This window comes from Capra hircus, chromosome 3 (genome assembly GCF_001704415.2).
Source record: "Capra hircus breed San Clemente chromosome 3, ASM170441v1, whole genome shotgun sequence".
NCBI lineage: Eukaryota > Metazoa > Chordata > Mammalia > Artiodactyla > Bovidae > Capra > Capra hircus.
In genome coordinates this window covers 78,074,745-78,093,478 of record NC_030810.1, presented here as the reverse complement: position 1 = coordinate 78,093,478, position 18,734 = coordinate 78,074,745, and the positions used below count along the sequence as shown (strand labels likewise).

Here is an 18,734-nt window from a genome sequence, read left to right as displayed (position 1 = left end):
TGTTGAAATTGAGATTTGGTTAAGGCATTGACTGATTCCCGGACCATCTCAATCCGCTGTTAACCCCAAACTCGAGCTCGTACACGTCCCCTTTACTTCCAGGTCATCCCAGAGGCCGGAGCCGCGGCTCTGATTCTCCTGAGAACCCCATTGCCCGTTTCAGGGAAGCTCAAGGAAAACTGACTCTCTGGTGGGAAACGAGGGCTTGCGGAGCGCAGAGAGGCGAGCCTGTGGACCAATCTTGGGCCCCAGGGTCGCCGGAACTCCTCTTCGATGTCTTTCCGGGAAATTGTTTGGGTATGGGTAAGGTCAGGTGGTCCATCACCTGAATGATTAAAAGTTGTTGCGTTGAGGGAGAAATGGGGGGAAAGACTGGCTTTTGGAAGTGAGCTAGAAACTACAAAACCGAGCTTCTTGGGAACAGCCTTTTAATCTAACAGGAAGTGGAGCATCACTGAAAGGGAGGGGCGGCCACCCGATACTGTCGCCAGCCTTAGGCTCTCTCTTTGTGGACAGCGTTTCATCCAGGTTTTCAGTCCAGTGAATGACGCCGGGTGAATGCAAACTGCTGGGTTTGAAGAAACAGCAAAAAATGAGTAAGCGAGACGCCCCTTGCGTTTTATGATAACCAAGCTGCAAGCAAATAAATTGCCTAGGTCTCACTGCAGTCTTTTCTGCACGAGAGGTAAGGAAATAGCAAAATGCTCTCTGGTTAAAAAAATTTTTAACAATGAGGATATTTCTGTTTTGCTCCCTTTCTTGGAACTTTATGAGTTTGTGGGGTAGTGATTCTGTGTTTTTATTTTTGAAAATATAATGTATGTATTCTACAATTTTAAAAAAAATGTTTATGTTAATTAAAACTGCTGTGTAAAAACAGCTAGATTCCAGAAATTAAGTTCTGGACAGAGTATTTTGTCTTTGCCTTTCTTGGCCTATATTTCATTATTTTAATTTAAACAGAAAAACATAGAAATATTTCAGTTAGTAGCATTTATTTACATTTTTAGGAAGCTTTTATATTAGCCAGAGACTAAATTTTGCTCAACCGCACTGCTGGGGAAAGGTTAAAGGGGTACAAACTAGGTTAATATTTAAATATTATACATATTTCGACTGCAGTTGAGTTTTTTCTCCAAAACTGCTTTATTTCAATATGATGTAACTGGGGACAGAGGTTGGGGTGGGAGGGTGGTTCAGATGTATATATGGAAATACCTAAATTTTAGCAACTCATTTCCAGCATTCTCTTAACTCATCCAGGTCAGCTGCAATTTGACCCTGTTTTTGTATTCTGCCTTTGAAAATAAACTCTTCATTTTGCCTATATTGCTACAGATGAGAAATTGTTCAGTTGGTTTATGGAGAAGTCTGCGACACCGTTTTTCAAACAGTTTTGAAATAAGTTGGAGAAACTGAAATTTTAATTTCAGTTACATTGGTTCTGGAACTCCTAAATTCCTACACTGCTTACTCCCAAAAACGTTTAAGATAGCTGTTCCTGCAAAGAACTTCTTTCAAAAAATGGCAGTGCCACTTCACATTCTTTGATGGCATAATTACCAACTTCCGTTGTAAATATTTTCTTAGAAATATAATTGTTTATATCAATTTCCAATTTAGAAATATAAATTGGACACTAAATCAGGAGTGGAAAATGACATCTGGTTTGTTTTGTCATCTTGAAATGATGTTTGTCCCATATATGTTAACCAACATATGTTGTCATATCGAAGTGATAGTTACTTTCTTTCATTCATTCAACGATCATTTCATGTGTCTACTACGTGCTAGGTTCTGTGCTAAGCAGAGAACTAAAGTTCCTGGAGGAATTTTATGGGACGAGGAAGTAGATTGAGGACAAGGCAGATCAGTCCAGGATTTTAGAACTATGTGATGCTAAGATGTGCATAAGGGATGCTTTTGGTATAGAGAGGAGGAACAAGTATCACCTGATGAGCCTAGATACAGGCTAAGCCACCCCTTTGTCCCTTCAGTAACTGTATCATGAAAGAATATGAGTTTGAAAAATCAAAAACGATTCTTCAGCTCTATTCACATGGTCATTATAGATGCAGTATCTTGCAAGTCTAATCAGCTCTGAATTCCTTCATATTTTATGAGTTTATAAGATTTATAAAATAGGTAGATATACTCATGAACATTTTTAAACTAATGAATTAATTTCTGCCCTGAACTTTTATATAGTTATTTAGATCATTGACTAATTAATTGTATTAGGTTAACTGTGTGGACTATATGGGGGGCAAAGCTCTAACTTCTTAGACATGTAGTTGAGGACTGTGAGAAATGAAGGCGGAGAGGAGTAAGGGGCAGAAGGTCATCTCCAGCCAAAGTTCTGGCCGCCTTTGGGCAATAGTAAAGAATAGGAAGGATGCCATCTGTCTTTCCTCGGTAATAAATCCTGACCTTTACCTGCAGCTCTATTTTAAACCCTGTGTTTTTCTTTTAGTACTTCAGATTAAATGCCATATGAACCTTAAGTGAAAAAAGAGTTTTGATGATAGAAAAAACTACAGACTCTTAAAAGTCTAGAAATTCAGTACAAGTGCAGGTTGCTGCGTCTGGAGGCCTTTCTGCATGGCATATATGTTCTGGTTTCAAATGAGTAAACATTAGATCATCAGGATGATATGGATTTACTGTTTCTGGATACTTAAGGGAAAGATGAAAACAAAAATATAGCAATGTTAGCATGAACCTCAGGAAGATATCATCTGCCTAGTCACCTGCATATACTTTTTAGAACACAGTATAGAAAATTTTAAGTTCTAAAAATAATTCAGTCTGTGGACCATGGCATTAAAGCATTTTTTTAAAAATTCCTCCTGATTGACAAAAACATCACAGGAAATTCTTTGATTTCCCTTAATAGTGCCAAGAGAGCCTGTTCCTGTCAATTACTGAAGCCATAAGGAAAAATTTTTCAAAAATTAAAACTTTACCATAATGAGGTAAGTACCAGTATTTTCTTTTTACTTCTTAAAAATTATGGTAAAATATACAAATCTGCCATCTTAACTATTTTTAAGTGTGTAACTCAGTAGTGTTAAGTGTATTGACTTTGTTGAGCAGTCAATCTCAAGAACTTTTTCATCCTGCAAAACTTAAACTCCACAACCATTAACCAACTCTCCGTTTCTCTGTTCCCTGGGTCCCCGGCAGCCACCCTTCTACTTTCCTGTTTCTTTGAATTTGACTATTCTAGATCCCTCATGTAAGTGAAATCATATGGTATTTGTCCTTTTGTACTGGCTTATTTCACTGAGCATGATGTCCTCAAGGTTCATCCATGCTGTGACACGTGTCAGAATTTCCTTCATTTGAAAGGCTGAATAAGATTTCATTGTATGTCTATACCACATTTGTTTATCCATTCATCTGTCAATGGACATTTGGGTTGCTTCCACCTTTTGGCTCTTATGAATAATGCTACTGTGAACATAGGTGAAGTACCAGTATTTTTATCTGAGAAAAAAATGTTTCCCATTGAGGTACTTTTGTTTCCTTGGAAATAAAGAGTTTTTACTTGAGCCAGGATCTGTTAGAAAATACTGCATTGCCTATTTTAGATCTTATCCATTGAAATACTATTCCAGACTATAACATAAAGTCAATAAAAAGTTTATTCCTGTAAACTAGAACAAAGCTGAAAACAGAGACTACACAGAAAATGCTGAAAATACAAGGTGGGACACATGGGAGGTGGGAGTTGATTCAGACCTTCTACTCTTTCTGTGGCTCAGGAGACATCATTTAATATGCTCAGGCTCAGCTATCCTATTTACAAAATGGAGTGGATGTATTTTAATCCCCGTGTCTCTTAAAGATTTGAGATGTTAAGTAACACACAGAGGAAAGAGGTCTGACAAATTTTGTTACTACTGGTAAGCTCTGTGAGGGCAGGAATTGGAGGTCTTACTCATTGTCAACCCTAGTGTCTGACAGTGCTGGGCTGGGTAAGCACCTAGGAATGTTTGTTTGTGGACTACCATGGATATCCTGACCTTCCTCTAATAAAGTTAGGAAGCTCACATGAATTCGGATTGCATTGATTTTAGATCTGATATCTAAAGCTATTTACAAATTATAATTCATACATATAAAATCTGTTTCTCTTCGAGAAATGATTTTGGAATGTGCGTTATTGCTGAAAACCAGTACTGTATAAAAAGTAAGAGGATTCTGTAGAACATTCCAAGGATCTGTCGCCCAGCAATCTTGCCTCCCCTCCACTTTCCTGTGACTGAAACAGAGAGAAGTTCAAATGAAAAGCTTCAATATTCTGGAATGGTAAAAATAATGTATTTGCAGATAGACTTGGTTTCTTTTTGACCCATTTCTTGAACTAATTTTGCATGACACTGTGCTGAGCTAAAAATGCTTTTCTATTTCTAGGCTTTTTTCTTAGGATGCATTGACTCCTTGAATCCTTATAAGTAGTGGATGTTCCTCATAGGAATAAGGCCATACCTTCTCCTGCTCTGATATATGTCCATAAGTTCGATCATCTTCAAACATCATCATCATAATTATCATCATAATAGCTACAGTTAGTTAGCAATTCCAAGAGGTAGATGCAAGGCTGGAAGAAACTTTCATCTAGCATAATTGAGACCTGTGCATTTTGAGGGCAGAGAAGGCTTCTGCCTCAGTAACGAATGGCTGGATTGACGGAGGCAGTGTTTTAAGAAGACTTTCTACATAATATTTATATGTTATTTCCTCTTTAATCAATGATGAGAGAGCCAATCTAGTTAATTGAAAGTAGCTGCCTAAAGAAGTATTGAGAAGCAATTTGATGATTTGTACAGGATGCCTTAGGAAGGGACAAAAATGCCAGGACTGACAAGCAGACTTTGCTACTGATAATAGGGCGAGACTGGGGAGGAAAGTGGAGACACAGGTACTTGGTGTCTTTATCTGTGTTTTATGGGCTTCCCAGGTAGCTCAATGGTAAAGAATCTTCCTGCAATGTAGGAGACCCAGTTTCAATCGCTGGGTCAGGAAGATCCCCTGTAGGAGGAAATAACAACCCACTCCAGTATTCTTGTCTTGGAAATCCAAGTACAGTCCATGGGATTGTAAGGAATCAGACACTGCCTAGCAAATGAACACGCATGTGCACACACACACACACACACACACACACATGTTTTTCAGAGTTCATTTGAACCTGATATACCTGTAAGGGAATGGCTCACTCAACCTGGCTGCCAGGAGGAGGACTTGCTTTTTAATGTGATCAATACAGAAATTCTTTCCTACAGCTTGCAGTGAGAAATGTCCTGTGGCAGCAACTTCTGTTTTTCAAATTGGTGTTATAGTAAATGCAGCTGTTTACCAATATGTTTTAGCAATTCAGTTTCAGAACTGTAGACTCAAAAGGACAGGAAAGGTCAATCTTAAGCCTTCTAAATGACAGAACTTAGATTGGCTATCAGTGATCCTATATATGTTGTAGTCAGTTACACTGTTGATAAAAAAAGATGAATCACTTTAACCGTAAGAGCCAGTTCATGACACAGTAGATCCAGATTATAGGTATCTAAATCATCTGTTCAGATCACTGTACAGTTGGTTGTAAACACAGCAAAACCACAAGGTAAATCTGTGATACTACGTGGATCCTTTTATTATTTATTACTTTAAGTCTATTCATATTCCTGCCTTTCTTATTCCTATGTAAATAATATCATTAACACAAAATAACTTATTTTGATTATTTGGACTCGTGAAAAAAAGTAATGAGAGTTAAGACTCCCTAATGGCAGTTAGGGAATTCTCTGGTGGTCCAGTGATTAAAATTTCATCTTCCAATACAGGGGATGCAGGTTCGATCCCTGGTCAGGGAGCTAAGATCCCACATGCCTCATGGCCAAAAACCCAAAACATAAAACAGAAGCAATATTTTAACAAATTCAATAAAGACTTTAAAAAAATATAGCTTGTGTATTAAGAAAGATGTTTCTTAAAAAGAAGAAGAACCATAAAAAAAAAATAGATGGGTTCCTTAGAAGGAAAACTGAGGGAAAATCATTTAGGAATGAGAGGATATCATTGGTTGAAAATGAGAAAGCTGAATGGCATTTATAAAATACAATGAAAAGAATGAATTTCCTGAATAGGGGGAAATACAAAGGTAAAAGCTCTTCTTAGAGTACTCTCTAGCACCTGGAAAAGACTCATAAAGAACAGTAACCTTTCATGTACTATTTCTGGCATTCTGGATTTTGCAGTGAAATAAATTCTAGTGTGTGCTGCTTAAAACTAATGGAAGAGGCTTACTCTAAGCAATAATGAACTGACTTATGAGGTGTTCTGACTTAGTTTCTGTTTCTGCCAATTGTCCTGAAGTCTCTCTAGGTTTTTTTCAGTTTCTAAACAAAAATTAAATTTTCATTTCTCAACTAGCCAAGACTTTATTGTCTCTTTGTTTAAGTCATGTATGCTGCCAGATTAAGGATACAGCTTCTGGTTATTGTTACCAGAATTTACAAGGATGATGTTATCTAATAAGTGATGTTTTTCTCCCAAGGCAATTCAGCTTATTCTCCAAGAACTTCCATAGAAATAGGGATGTTCAAAAGTATTTTAATGCAGAATACCTTTGAAAAAATCAGAGTTCTAGGACATCTTCTATAAAGTAGTTTTGGCCACAGAACTTAAAGTAGAAAGGTGACTTGTGTGGCTTGAGCTTTAAACTACATGTCATGCCCTGGTCCCCAGATGGGGGATAACCCAGGTCTTTTATAGAGGGAATGGTTTCTTAAGTCTTGACTCAATCTTAATTTGCATTTAACTTAAATTTATTTTTTTTTAATTTCAGGTGTTTTTTATTCATTGTGAAGTTTGTTATTGTTATTTATTCATTGTGTCTGACTCTTTGCAACCCCATGAATTACAGGCTACCAGGTTCCTCTGTCTGTGGGATTTCCCAGACAGGAACACTGGAGTGAGTTGCCATTTCCTTCTCCAGGGGATCTTTCCAACCCAGGGACCGAACCCGCATCTCCTGCTTTAGCAGGTGGATTCTTTACCACCGAGCCACCAGGGAAGCCCCATTGTGAAGTTTAAGACTGTTTAAATATAGATTCCCTCACTTTTTTCAACCACAGAGCATTGTGAACCTTGCTCAAAAAATGGCCAGGCACTGTTCTGGACTGCAGATCCTGGCAGAAAGGGCCCTCAATACAGTCGGAGTCAAAAAGGAGGCTCAGTCAATAGCTGTAATACCTGGAAACAAAGTCCAGTAGCACTGCGTTCCCCGTCCCCAGGATCACCGAGGATGGAGAGTGGTGAGAGAAACACTCAAAGGGGAGGGGATGTTTGAAAGAGTCTTGCCGGTAGAAGGGCAGGAGTAGGAGTCTGGTGCGCAGGGAGAATGGGTTTTGTAGTGGAAAAGAGCATGTACAACATGTGGAGTCACGGTCAGCCTGCTGGCTCTAGGTACCGTAAGAGGAAAGTCCTTTTGGAATTGGGTGTCACATGTGCCTTTGCCTCAGTTGGAACGATGTATGTCCCCTGCATGCTGTAAACCTGGCCGGAAACTGCTCATCAGGTGTACGCTGATGTCTTCTGATTCTTCTGTCATGTTCACAGAAGGGAACCCCGAATTCTAAATTAGCCTCTGTGTCTTGGAATGTTTTTATCTCGTGGCAGTGAAGGGCCCCTTTCTGAGCATCTATATGCTATAATCATCAGTTTTTTCGGCAAGTGCGTATTTTGGAGGATGAGCCAGAGGAGAAAACAATCTGTACAATATGAGGCAAATCTCATAGTGAAGTGGCAGAATAGTTACTATTCTTCCACCATCTGTGGCATTAAAATGAAAATGACAGCTTCTCAGTGTATGACGTGACGCTGCTCATTGCTTTTCTGTCTTGTGAGTCAGAGGACATAACTAATCCTCATTCATGCCACGCTCTGGCTAAACTAGTCTTTGTTCATGCTCTGCTTTGGCTATTTGTTTTCAGCTTTTGTCTAGATGATTGGTGCTTTTTAACCCCAAAGAACTAGCCTGGAGTAAAGAATTCATCATTCTGTAGTGTTCTTCCTGAGGAACTCTGGTAGAAGATGTAGTAAATAACTGAATAGCAGGTCTTCGAAAATTCAGATTGCCTCATTCATTTAAAGACAAACACTAGAGAATTTGTAATTGTTGCTTCATTGTATTATTTACTTTCCTACTCTGTCTTATGTCCACATTTAAGAAAATTTCTTAAAATTTCAAATAATGGTTTTCTAAAAGCTACCTCACTTTTCAAATATTTAAAAATTCTGATATAATGACCTGGTCATTCCACTCCCAGGTACATGGCCAAAAGAAATGAAAACATGTTGACAAAAAAACATGTACATGATTATTTGTAACAGCAATATTCATAATAGCAAAATGTGGAAGCAACCCAAATGTCCAGCAACTGTTAACACAAACAAAATGTGGTATATCTGTACAATAGAATGTTATTTGGGGATAAAAAAGAATTAAGTATGGATATATGCTATGACATGGTGAACCCTGAAAACATGTATGCTAAGTGAAAAAAGCCAGACACGTAGGCCATATATTGTATGATCTCTTTTTAGGAAATGTCCAGAATAGGCAAACTATGGAGATAGGAAGTGGATCAGTGTTTGCTTGGTGCTGGGGTGGAGAATGGGGGGAAATGGGGATGAGGAGCGACTGCTAATGAGTAGGTCTTGGGTTTCTGTTTAGAGTGTTAAAACTGTTATAAAATTAGATTTGGTTGCACAATTCTGTGTAGATACTAAAAGCTACTGAACTGTGTACTTTATATGGGTGAAGCTTACGATATGTGAAATAAATATTAATAAAGTTGTAAAAACAATCAATGTACCAATATTAATATTTATATTATCATACAGGTACCTTAGTGACAGTCTCATAGACTAATTTATGACGCATCCTTGCAGAATTTACCACAACACCATGGAAAGAGTCACGGACTGTGCCATCAGGGACCTCGGTCCTTTCTGGAATGAAGCAGGGTTTCAGAAAATACAGACAGATATCATTTTAAATTTTATTCTTTATTGTTTGTGGCTGCCCTGAGTCTTCACTGCGTGCGGGGGCTTTCTCTGGTTGCAGTGAGTGGGGCTGCTCTCTAGTTGAGGCGCACAGGCTTCTCACTGCCATCGCTTCCCTGGTTAGGGAGCACGGGCTCTAGGGCACTCGAGTTTCAGCATTGTGGCTTCCGGGCTCTGCAGCACAGGCTCAGTAGTTGTGGTGAATGGGCTTAGTTGCTCCCCGGCACGTGAGATCTTCCCAGACCAGGGATCGAACCCATGTCACCTGCATTGGTAAGCAGATTCTTAACCGCTGGACCAGCAGGGAGGTTTACAGATATACTTTCAAATTAAATCATTTTAATTCTTGATTCTTTCTAAGATGAAGGTTATCCAGGTGTATTCTTTCTCATATTCCCCATTCAAAACTCAAAGCTGTGAACTAGATGATACATTCTTCTCTAGACAATGAACAGAAGAAAGCTATACACTGAAATCCAAATAGCTAATGAAGTCATCACTCTCAAATTTGTTCTAAGGCTGTTTCTAGTGCATCTACAATAAAGTCCCAGACTTCAGCTGATCTCAAAGTACAGAGATGCCATTTGCACTGCAGTCTATATAGTTCTTACTTTTCTATACAGACTATACATTTTAACTATCGGTCTGTATAACTGCACGAAATATTTGCATTGTCTTTCCAAAGATGTAAATTATTCATAACTCTCAAAACATTTTTGATACAAGGAAAATAGGGGATTAGAAGCTATCTGACAGAGGAAATTTCTATGATGGATATGGAGGAAAACTCCCACTTAAAAGTATATTATTGGTAAAAGTGAAACAGTCATTTGTGAATTCTCCTTGACAATGTCTATTTATAGTAGGCTATAGAGATGAATCTTCATTACTCTTTCTCCACTAAACTGGCAGATAGTTACCAGAATCTGCTTTATAGACTAGTGACACTGCTATATAAATTTTAAAATATGTTATTCCTACTCTGCTGTAGAAAATGAACATTAAGATCTCAATCAGGGTATACTTTAATATAGTTGTCAGATGAATCTTAACTCTGAGTACTTATAACCAGCCATTTTTATGCAGAACTGAAAATATGCTTTATGAGACTTGCTTTTGATTCAGTGATAGAAGGATTATCAAGGTCTTTGACTCAAGACTATTAATTTATAATGGTTTCTGTTTGGTTTATCACATTAACAGTATGTGTTGTTTTAGGGAGAGGTTATATACAATGAAGACATTTGTACTCTCAAACCTTAAATTGTCCATCCTTGAAAAATAATCATAGTAAAGCTGAGGTTACCTAAAAAATAATCCATTTTATTCATTTCTTAGAGTGAGGCCAAGATGAAAGGAGAAACACAAAATTGCTTTTCTTAACAGAACAGGCTGCAGACAAAGTCCAGGAGAGAATATCCTTGAAAGCTCTCTGAAAAGATTACTACAAGGGAACATTGCTTTTCAAATCTGGACTTTTGAAAAGTGAGAGTCGCTGAGTGACATTGACCATTCCTTTGTCCTTATGAATAGGTTCTTCCTTTGCTTGCACAGCGCTCAGTGCAAGCACTGTATGGGGTATGTTCTCCTTCCATCTTTGCAATTCTCCAGTACCCACTCTTGTGAACTTTAAAAGATGTTAAAGGCATGGTCTATATGACCTCTCTACGTCCTTGTTGACCTATATAGAGAAAACACAGTGACACCGCACACCTCACAACATGAAACAAGATCAGGGTAACTGTTGCCAAGTTTCCTCAGTGAAAAACAGAAGAGTAGTTGCACATAATTTGAACAGTGAAGTGAGATTTCGTTTGGAATCTAATGCCTCCAGAATGATGGCCCAGCTACAAGTGCCCAACTGAAACCACAAGGTGTCCTTCTGATGTATTCTCTTCATTGCCACTCTCCTAAATTAACTTTGAGTTTATTTACTTTATCTGTCTCCCCCTACTATTTCCTCTGCTATGAACAGCAGAGACATCGTCTATCTTATTTATTGCTATACGCACAGAACCTAAAATAGTGCTCGGTAATTATTTAATTTATTGAGTAAATAAGCAAATACTATGGCATGCAAAGCACAGAGTACAGGATCTAGTAAGTAATAAACCATTATAATTGTTTGCTGCTGCTGCTCCTACCACTGTTATCTGATTCATATATTAGGATTCTGCATATGATTTCATTTGGAAACAAGTTTGCTGCCAAAGTTAAGTTTAAATTTAGTATACTGAAATGTTTATATATATGTGTGTGTGTGTGTGTGTCTATATATATATTAGAATAAGTTGTACACCTTAAATATATATAATTTTATGTCAATGATATCTCAATAAAGCCATTTAAATAATTAGTATACTACTAAGAGAAATATATACTAATTATTTAAATAGTTACTAAGAGAAATATAGGGCTTCCCAGGTGGCTCAGTGGTAAAGAATCTGCCAGCCAATGTAGATGTGGGTTCGATCCCTGGGTTGGGAAGATCCCCTGGAGAAGGAAATGGCAATCCACTCCACTCCAGTATTCTTGCCTGGGAAATCCCATGGACAGAGGAGCCTGGTGGGCTGCAGTCCATGGAATCACAAAAGAGATACGACTGAGTGACTAAACAACAACAACGAAAGAGAAATATAATCCAATTTGAAAATAATAGTCTCATGTCCAAATTTTTGGTAGCAAAGTGAGGGCAAATTTTAAAATATGCTGCTTAATTCTTCCTGTGTATAGATGTTCTTTTGTCTGCAACTGCAAAGCAGTCAGGGAAAGGAAGGTTTATTCACTGCACTTTTTATCTTAGGCCAAATCAAAAAGGCAGGAGGAGCTGAACTTGAATAACTAAATGGTGATTAACCTTTCTGTCCTTAAAAAAGCAGAGGCAAAACCATGGTAACTATTAAGAATGCTAAGATTCTGCATTTTACTTCCATTTCTACCCCAGGTGTTGCCATATCTGCAAGCTCCCAGGAAGAGTGATGGGAATTCGCGTGCTTCGTCTCTCTTTGGTGGTCATCCTTGTGTTATTGCTGGTAGCTGGGGCTCTAACCACTTTACTCCCTAATATCAAAGAAGACAAGATGCTCACTTTGCGTAGGGAAATAAAATCTCAGGGCAAGCCCACCCAGGATTCCTTTACTCTGATAATGCAGACATACAACAGAACAGATCTCTTATTGAGACTTTTAAATCACTATCAGGCAGTTCCATATCTACATAAAGTGATTGTGGTATGGAACAATGTTGGGGAGAAAGGACCAGAGGAGTTATGGAACTCCCTAGGGCCTCACCCTGTCCCCGTGAACTTCAAAGCACAGACCACAAACAGGATGAGAAATCGACTCCAGGTCTTTCCTGAAGTGGAAACCAAAGGTGAGTTGCAGCTGGGTTTTTAGTCTGACAGGGCTGCAGTTAACCAGAACTGGGGACTCATGTGTGGCTTTGGGGCCTCCTACTTACCTTAATTGTCTGGAGAAAATAGGGAAATTTAATCATGAGAAAGCATTTTGAAAAACTTAAGAGGCAGTTTCCCAGATGTCAAGAAGCAGTCTCCTGGGGAGAAATCACATATATCTTGCAACAGTGATAAAGAGGTTAATTAATATTGTAAAAGAAGACATGCTATAATTACATCTTATTGCATCACAGAAGTTGGTAAAATGCTATTTAACTTATGCTTGATGTGTTTTGCCACCTTCTTTTCCTCCCACTCATAGCAGTTGCATGAGCTTGTAATTTGCTTAAAAGAACCTTGGTTTTATTTATGTATAGGTTCATTAGTTTCTAGGATAATGGATGATAACTACATGATAATCTCCCCCTTTGGAAATTATAAAATCAATTATAGTTCAAGTAAAAACTTTTTCTGCTAGATAAATCTTTAAGAATACATTTTTTTATTTACTGATTTCATTCAGAAAATACTTCATCTGAATGATCTATAAAGACACCACTGTGTCTTACAACTTCTGTCTTCACTTCCAAACTGTTTGATTTAAATGTTTTTTCTTTCATTTCAGCGGTGTTGATGGTAGATGATGACTTGCTAATTAGCGCCCAGGACCTTGTTTTCGCTTTTTCTGTGTGGCAGGTAATGTTGCTATATGCTTTATGAAATCATCATATAAAGTCTGATCTAGTGTTTAACCAGAGCAACATGGTTTAATGTGGGGGTTACCCAGATTAGTGTAGAAAGTGTTTATCTAAAAAGGAGATTACTTTGTCATAAAGTACAATGGCACCCCACTCCAGTACTCTTGCCTGGAAAATCCCATGGACAGAGGAGCCTGGTGGGCCACAGTCCATGGGGTCGCTAAGAGTCGAACATGACTGAGCGACTTCACTTTCACTTTTCACTTTCATACACTGGAGAAGGAAATGGCAACCCACTCCAGGGTTCTTGCCTGGAGAATCCCAGGGATGGGGGAGCCTGGTGGGCTGCCATCTATGGGGTCTCACAGAGTCAGACGTGACGGAAGCGACTTAGCAGCAGCAGCAGCAGCAATCAGATTTCCTGAGCTCAGTTAAGCTAACTGACAGTTATGGTACCTTTTATCTATACTTGATTTGTATTTGATATATTGGGGAGAAGAGCTAGAATTGCCTTTCAAAGAACAATGAGGAAATTATCTGGTATAGGACACAGCAAAGACTAAAATCCTGAGACACTTTCCACAAGGCCACTGACCTGTATCTCAAATGAGAAGTGTATTTGTGTCTTAATGCTGCATAGAGCTTCCTTTGAAAAAAATAATTAATTATATCCACAAAATTTAATTCTGAGACCATTGTTTAAAAATTAATAATAATTCTACATGCACCACTGTGGTGGCAGACTTTTCCCCCCTTAAATCCCAGCTGGTATAAATAGGCATTAATTGCCTGGTATTCTATAAAAACACCTTTTTCCTGTTGAATATTTGTTCATAGTAGCCAGCTTTTTACAAGTTTCACTACAAGTACCTGAAAGCAGAATTGCATACAAATACTCTGAAGCCTGTCCAGTAATTAAACACTGTGCTACCCAATAAATGGTCTAATTTGCACTGTAGGAACTCTCCTTGATTAGCAACTTGAGATGTGACAACATTAGGTATTAATGGTAAGCGGCCACAGTACTCTACAGATACCAGCATTTTCAAAACTTCAGTTTTCAACTTCATGCCTAGCGTACTGATCAACACATTTTTTCCATGTCAGCAGTTTTACTTGCCCCATAAATAAAAGCTTCCCAGGAAAAAATTTCTAATGTAATACTCCAGCTGTGAGATTTCTATTACCGATGAAAAAATCAAATTTCTGAAAATGTCAGGTTTGGGGACATATGAGAACTATGGTTAATTAGGACAAGTAAATCATGATTACAGATGGATAAATATAATTTTAAGTTTCATCCATAAAACTGTCAAGAACAGTTTCAATCCATTGCCCAAGGTAATCTGACTCCTACAGTTCAGTCCCATTGTTGCCCCGTGGAGTATAGAGATTTGGGGCACAGAGACAAGCAGGGTCAGAGTAGACACACGTCTGTGCCTTTGCACTTAACCGTGACCTCCGTTTGCGGTCCTTCTCCTTTTCCCGCTCTAGCCATCTGTGAAATCCCTGTCGTCCTCCTAGGTTACGTAAGTGGTGCCTTGTCTCTGAGGCCTCCCAACGTTTATGCTCCCAGCCCCTGACATTCCCCTGTACCTCATTGCGTCCTCAGCGCTGTCCTGAGAATCCCTCCGCTGCATTACAGCTTCCTCAACAGTGTGGTCCTTCCTAGCACCTATTTGTATCGCACTCTCCCTAGACTATGCATTCTTTGACATGGGATTGAATCCAGACTGATTTGTGTGTGTGTGTCCCTAGTTTAGCGTCTGTTGGTAAATGAGTGAAACTCAAGTTATTTATGAGATTGAACTAAACCTTTTTCAGTTCATATTTCTTTTCCATGACTCACTGCTTTTCTTTGTTTGCTGATTTTTGTTTTATTTTTAGTCATTCTCATCTTACTATTATTGCTTTAATACCATCCTTTCTGCATAGATCCTGACACATCTCTTCATACGTATGTGTATATATATACACAAGCACATATATATATGACCTCCCCCGTGGCTAAGCGGTGAAGAATCCACCTGCAGTATAGAAGACGCAGAAGACACCGATTTGGTCCCTGGGTCAGGAAGATCCCCTGGAGGAGGAAATAGCAACCTACTCCAGTATTCTTCTGGGAAAATCCCATGGGCAAAAGAGCGAGCCGGCTATGGTACATGGGGTCGCAAAGAGTCAGACATAACTGAAGTGACTATATACATATATATATATGTATATATGTATAGGTGTGTATGTATATATACACACATCCATACATATTGACCTTTGAACAACACAAGCTTGAAGCATACAGGTCCACTTACACTCAGATATTTTCAATAAATACGTATCTGTAGATGCAGAACCATTGATATTGAAGGCTGTCTATAAAGTTATACATGAATTTTCCATTATACTGTCAGTTGGCACCCTTAACTCCTGCATTGTTTAAGGGTCAACTGTATATATGTGTGTGTGTGTGTGTGTGTGTGTATGAATATTTTTTTTAAGAAAAGGGATAAAAATAAAACATTGTTTAAAACCAACAGTGACTTTCAAAAACATTGAAATCAACATGGAAAAGCAGTAAAATGATATATGTACATCCATAATTTTATTTATTCCTAAGAGATTAAAACAGTTTTCCAAAATAATCACGTATCTTCTTAATCTCCTATAATAAGCATTGTTCATATAATCAACTTCTTTTACAGTAAACTCTGAAAAACCAGACTCTTTGGTGACTAGAATTTATTAATATCAGATAATATGTGAATTGGGAGACTATTTGAGAGGTGGGAAATTTTTTAAAGAGATTTGGGTTATGATGGAATTTGAACTTTAAACTTACCAGGACATAGATTTATGAAGTTGCCTGGAGTAAAAGGAAGTTAAGATGTAGAAGCCAGGAATAAAATAACACTGACAAATCAGTTTAATTCTTTCTGTAATAAATCATTGCATTTTTCACCATTTAGCTCTAAAGAAATGCCACAGTGAATTATTATTATTATTTTTATTTTTTCAGCAATTTCCTGATCAAATTGTAGGATTTGTTCCCAGAAAGCATGTGTCTACTTCCTCTGGTATCTACAGCTATGGAGGTTTTGAACTGCAGACAACAGTGTTTGGAAATGGTGATCATTACTCCCTGATCCTGATTGGAGCCTCGTTCTTCCACAGCAAATACCTGGAACTCTTTCAGAGGCAGCCTGCAGCTGTCCATGCTTTGTTAGATGAGACGCAGAACTGTGATGACATTGCCATGAATTTTATCATCGCCAAGCACACTGGGAAGACTTCAGGGGTATTTGTGAAACCTGTAAACATAGCCAATTTAGAAAAAGAAACTACCGGTGGCTACTCTGGAATGTGGCATCGAGCTGAGCACTTTCTGCAGAGGTCTTATTGTATAAATAAGCTTGTTAACATCTATGACAGCATGCCCTTAAAATACTCCAACATTATGATTTCTCAGTTTGGTTTTCCATATGCCAATCACAAAAGTAAAATGTGAGAGTGAAACAGACAAACAAAAGCAAACCTCAGAACTGCTTGTTATTTAAGTAGCTTCTTCATGCTCTGGTTGGTCTTTTTATTTATTTATTTTTAAGCAATATCACGGACTTTTTTCCTACTCCAGAAGTCTCTACAAAGGGGAAGAATGCATGGGGCTTCTAGGATGTACAATTTACATGTGCTTCAAAACCCAAGAAGCTGATATTATCCAGATAGGTCTTGTGATAAGTCTTCATTCATGGATATATTCCTTGGTCAACAATTTTATTGTTTACATGCTCAGACTGTTTGACAATTTTTTAAAATTGAAGCATAGTTGATTTACAGTGTCATGATAATGCCCTACAATTTTGGTTTTTGACTCCCGGCATTTGCCTTAAGGACCTTTAGCAAGCCGTTTCCAGGATCAAAATCTCCAGAGAAGTATTTCTCAGCTTTTTCATTCAAGGATGATTATTTTCATCTGAAGCCTGAAATGCCTCTTTCTCAAAAGACTGTGGTGTAGGGAAAAGCCATGTGAGGAGAGAATAGTCTCACTCCCGTATGAAAGCAAGTGGAGATTTTGTGACAAGCAGGGTTTCTCTTCTGGTTCTTCCAACCAGCCCTTTCTAGGACTAGCTCTTCCCAGCATGGTTTCGATGCAACCATCAGTGCTTTCTGTGGTTAAGTCTGTTGTGACTGGTTGGGTTAATTTTAGTTGCTGAATGATGTCTAGTTGTTTGCTTGACTTTTGTGAACATTTACTGCATGGATCACAAAAAAGTGCAGCCTGTATTTCTTATAAGCAGCTTCTATGCAGCAAGGAGTTCATGTGTTACTAGATTCAGGTCCTGTATTTTGGCACTGAATCTGACTTTGAGATTGTACATTAATTTTTAGATTTTATATAAAAGATGTATTATTTAAGAAATATGCGTAAAATAACTCTTCTGACAGAGTGATTCAGTAAAACCAGGCAGAAATTAAAACCCTTACTATCAGATGATCTTTATTGTTATAAAAGCATAAATTATCTCATGGATACTAAAATGTTGTGTGTGTTACACACAAAGTCAGTCTCTTGGATTCTGAATTCCCTCTCCGAGCCCCTGCTGCCAAAAGATTCAGAGATCATGATGAAATTTGAATTACATAGATGTAGAAAAAATAAAGGACCTGAGTCATAGCAGAGAAATTCCACAGAGAGCCTGCATCAGTTCATTGTTAAGTTGCCCACTCTCTGTTACATGAATTAGTGTCTGTTCCACACTGTGTTTGGTCCTTAATTCACTAAAGGAATACTTAATTAAGCCTCTTTCCACCACATTCTCCTCTTCCTATTCCCCCTCCTTCTCCCATATTCCATAATGATCTCAAAATGGCACAGCTATGAAACTAATCATGGTTAATGTTCCAACAATGAGATCTCTTGTGCAGTTAGCTCAGTGTATATTGTTCCTTTACATGGGCATGTTGTATGTGTCTTAATGCCATCTGAGAAAACCAGTAGAATTTGAAGCCTCACTAAAAATCTATAGTGTTAATTATCTGCTTTGTCAAACCTTGGTAGTGATTTTTTTTTTTTTTTTTGCCTCTTGAGATTGACAGGTAAATAAAATAAACGTTTACCATCCAGATGTTTTTGTTAATTAAACAGACTCATGCTTTTGTTTTCCAGATTCACACACATTTCCAAATATTCTCATATTGCTTAGGGGATATCTGCTACATTCCCCATGAGAAAAATTTCCAGTGGGAAAATATTCTCAGATTTTTTCATCTTCCATTCTTAAACATCTATTCTTCAGCATCACTTAATTTGCTCATATATTTTTCAGACATTGTAGAGCAAGTATGAAAACAAAGTGAAGTTCAGTCTGTATTACAAAGACGCTTGCATTGATTGGGACTAAACTTCTACACAGGTGGCACTAACGGTAAAGAACCCACCTGCTGACGCAGGAGACATAAGAGATACAGATTCTATTCCTGTGTCAGGAAGATCCCCTGGAGGAGGGCATGGAAACCCACTCCAGTATTCTTGCCTGGAAAATCCCATGAACAGAGGAGCCTGGCAGGCTACAGTC

At 38.1% G+C, this 18,734-nt stretch overlaps 1 protein-coding gene across 1 annotated transcript; it reads left to right on the top strand.

Moving 5' to 3' along the window:
- EXTL2 (exostosin like glycosyltransferase 2) lies at positions 9-18,282 on the top strand. Its single transcript, XM_005678038.3, has 5 exons — positions 9-685; positions 2,897-2,975; positions 12,017-12,444; positions 13,092-13,162; positions 16,178-18,282. Exons 2-5 carry the CDS (start codon positions 2,971-2,973, stop codon positions 16,664-16,666), a joined length of 993 nt encoding a protein of 330 aa, XP_005678095.1. The 5' UTR covers positions 9-685; positions 2,897-2,970; the 3' UTR covers positions 16,667-18,282.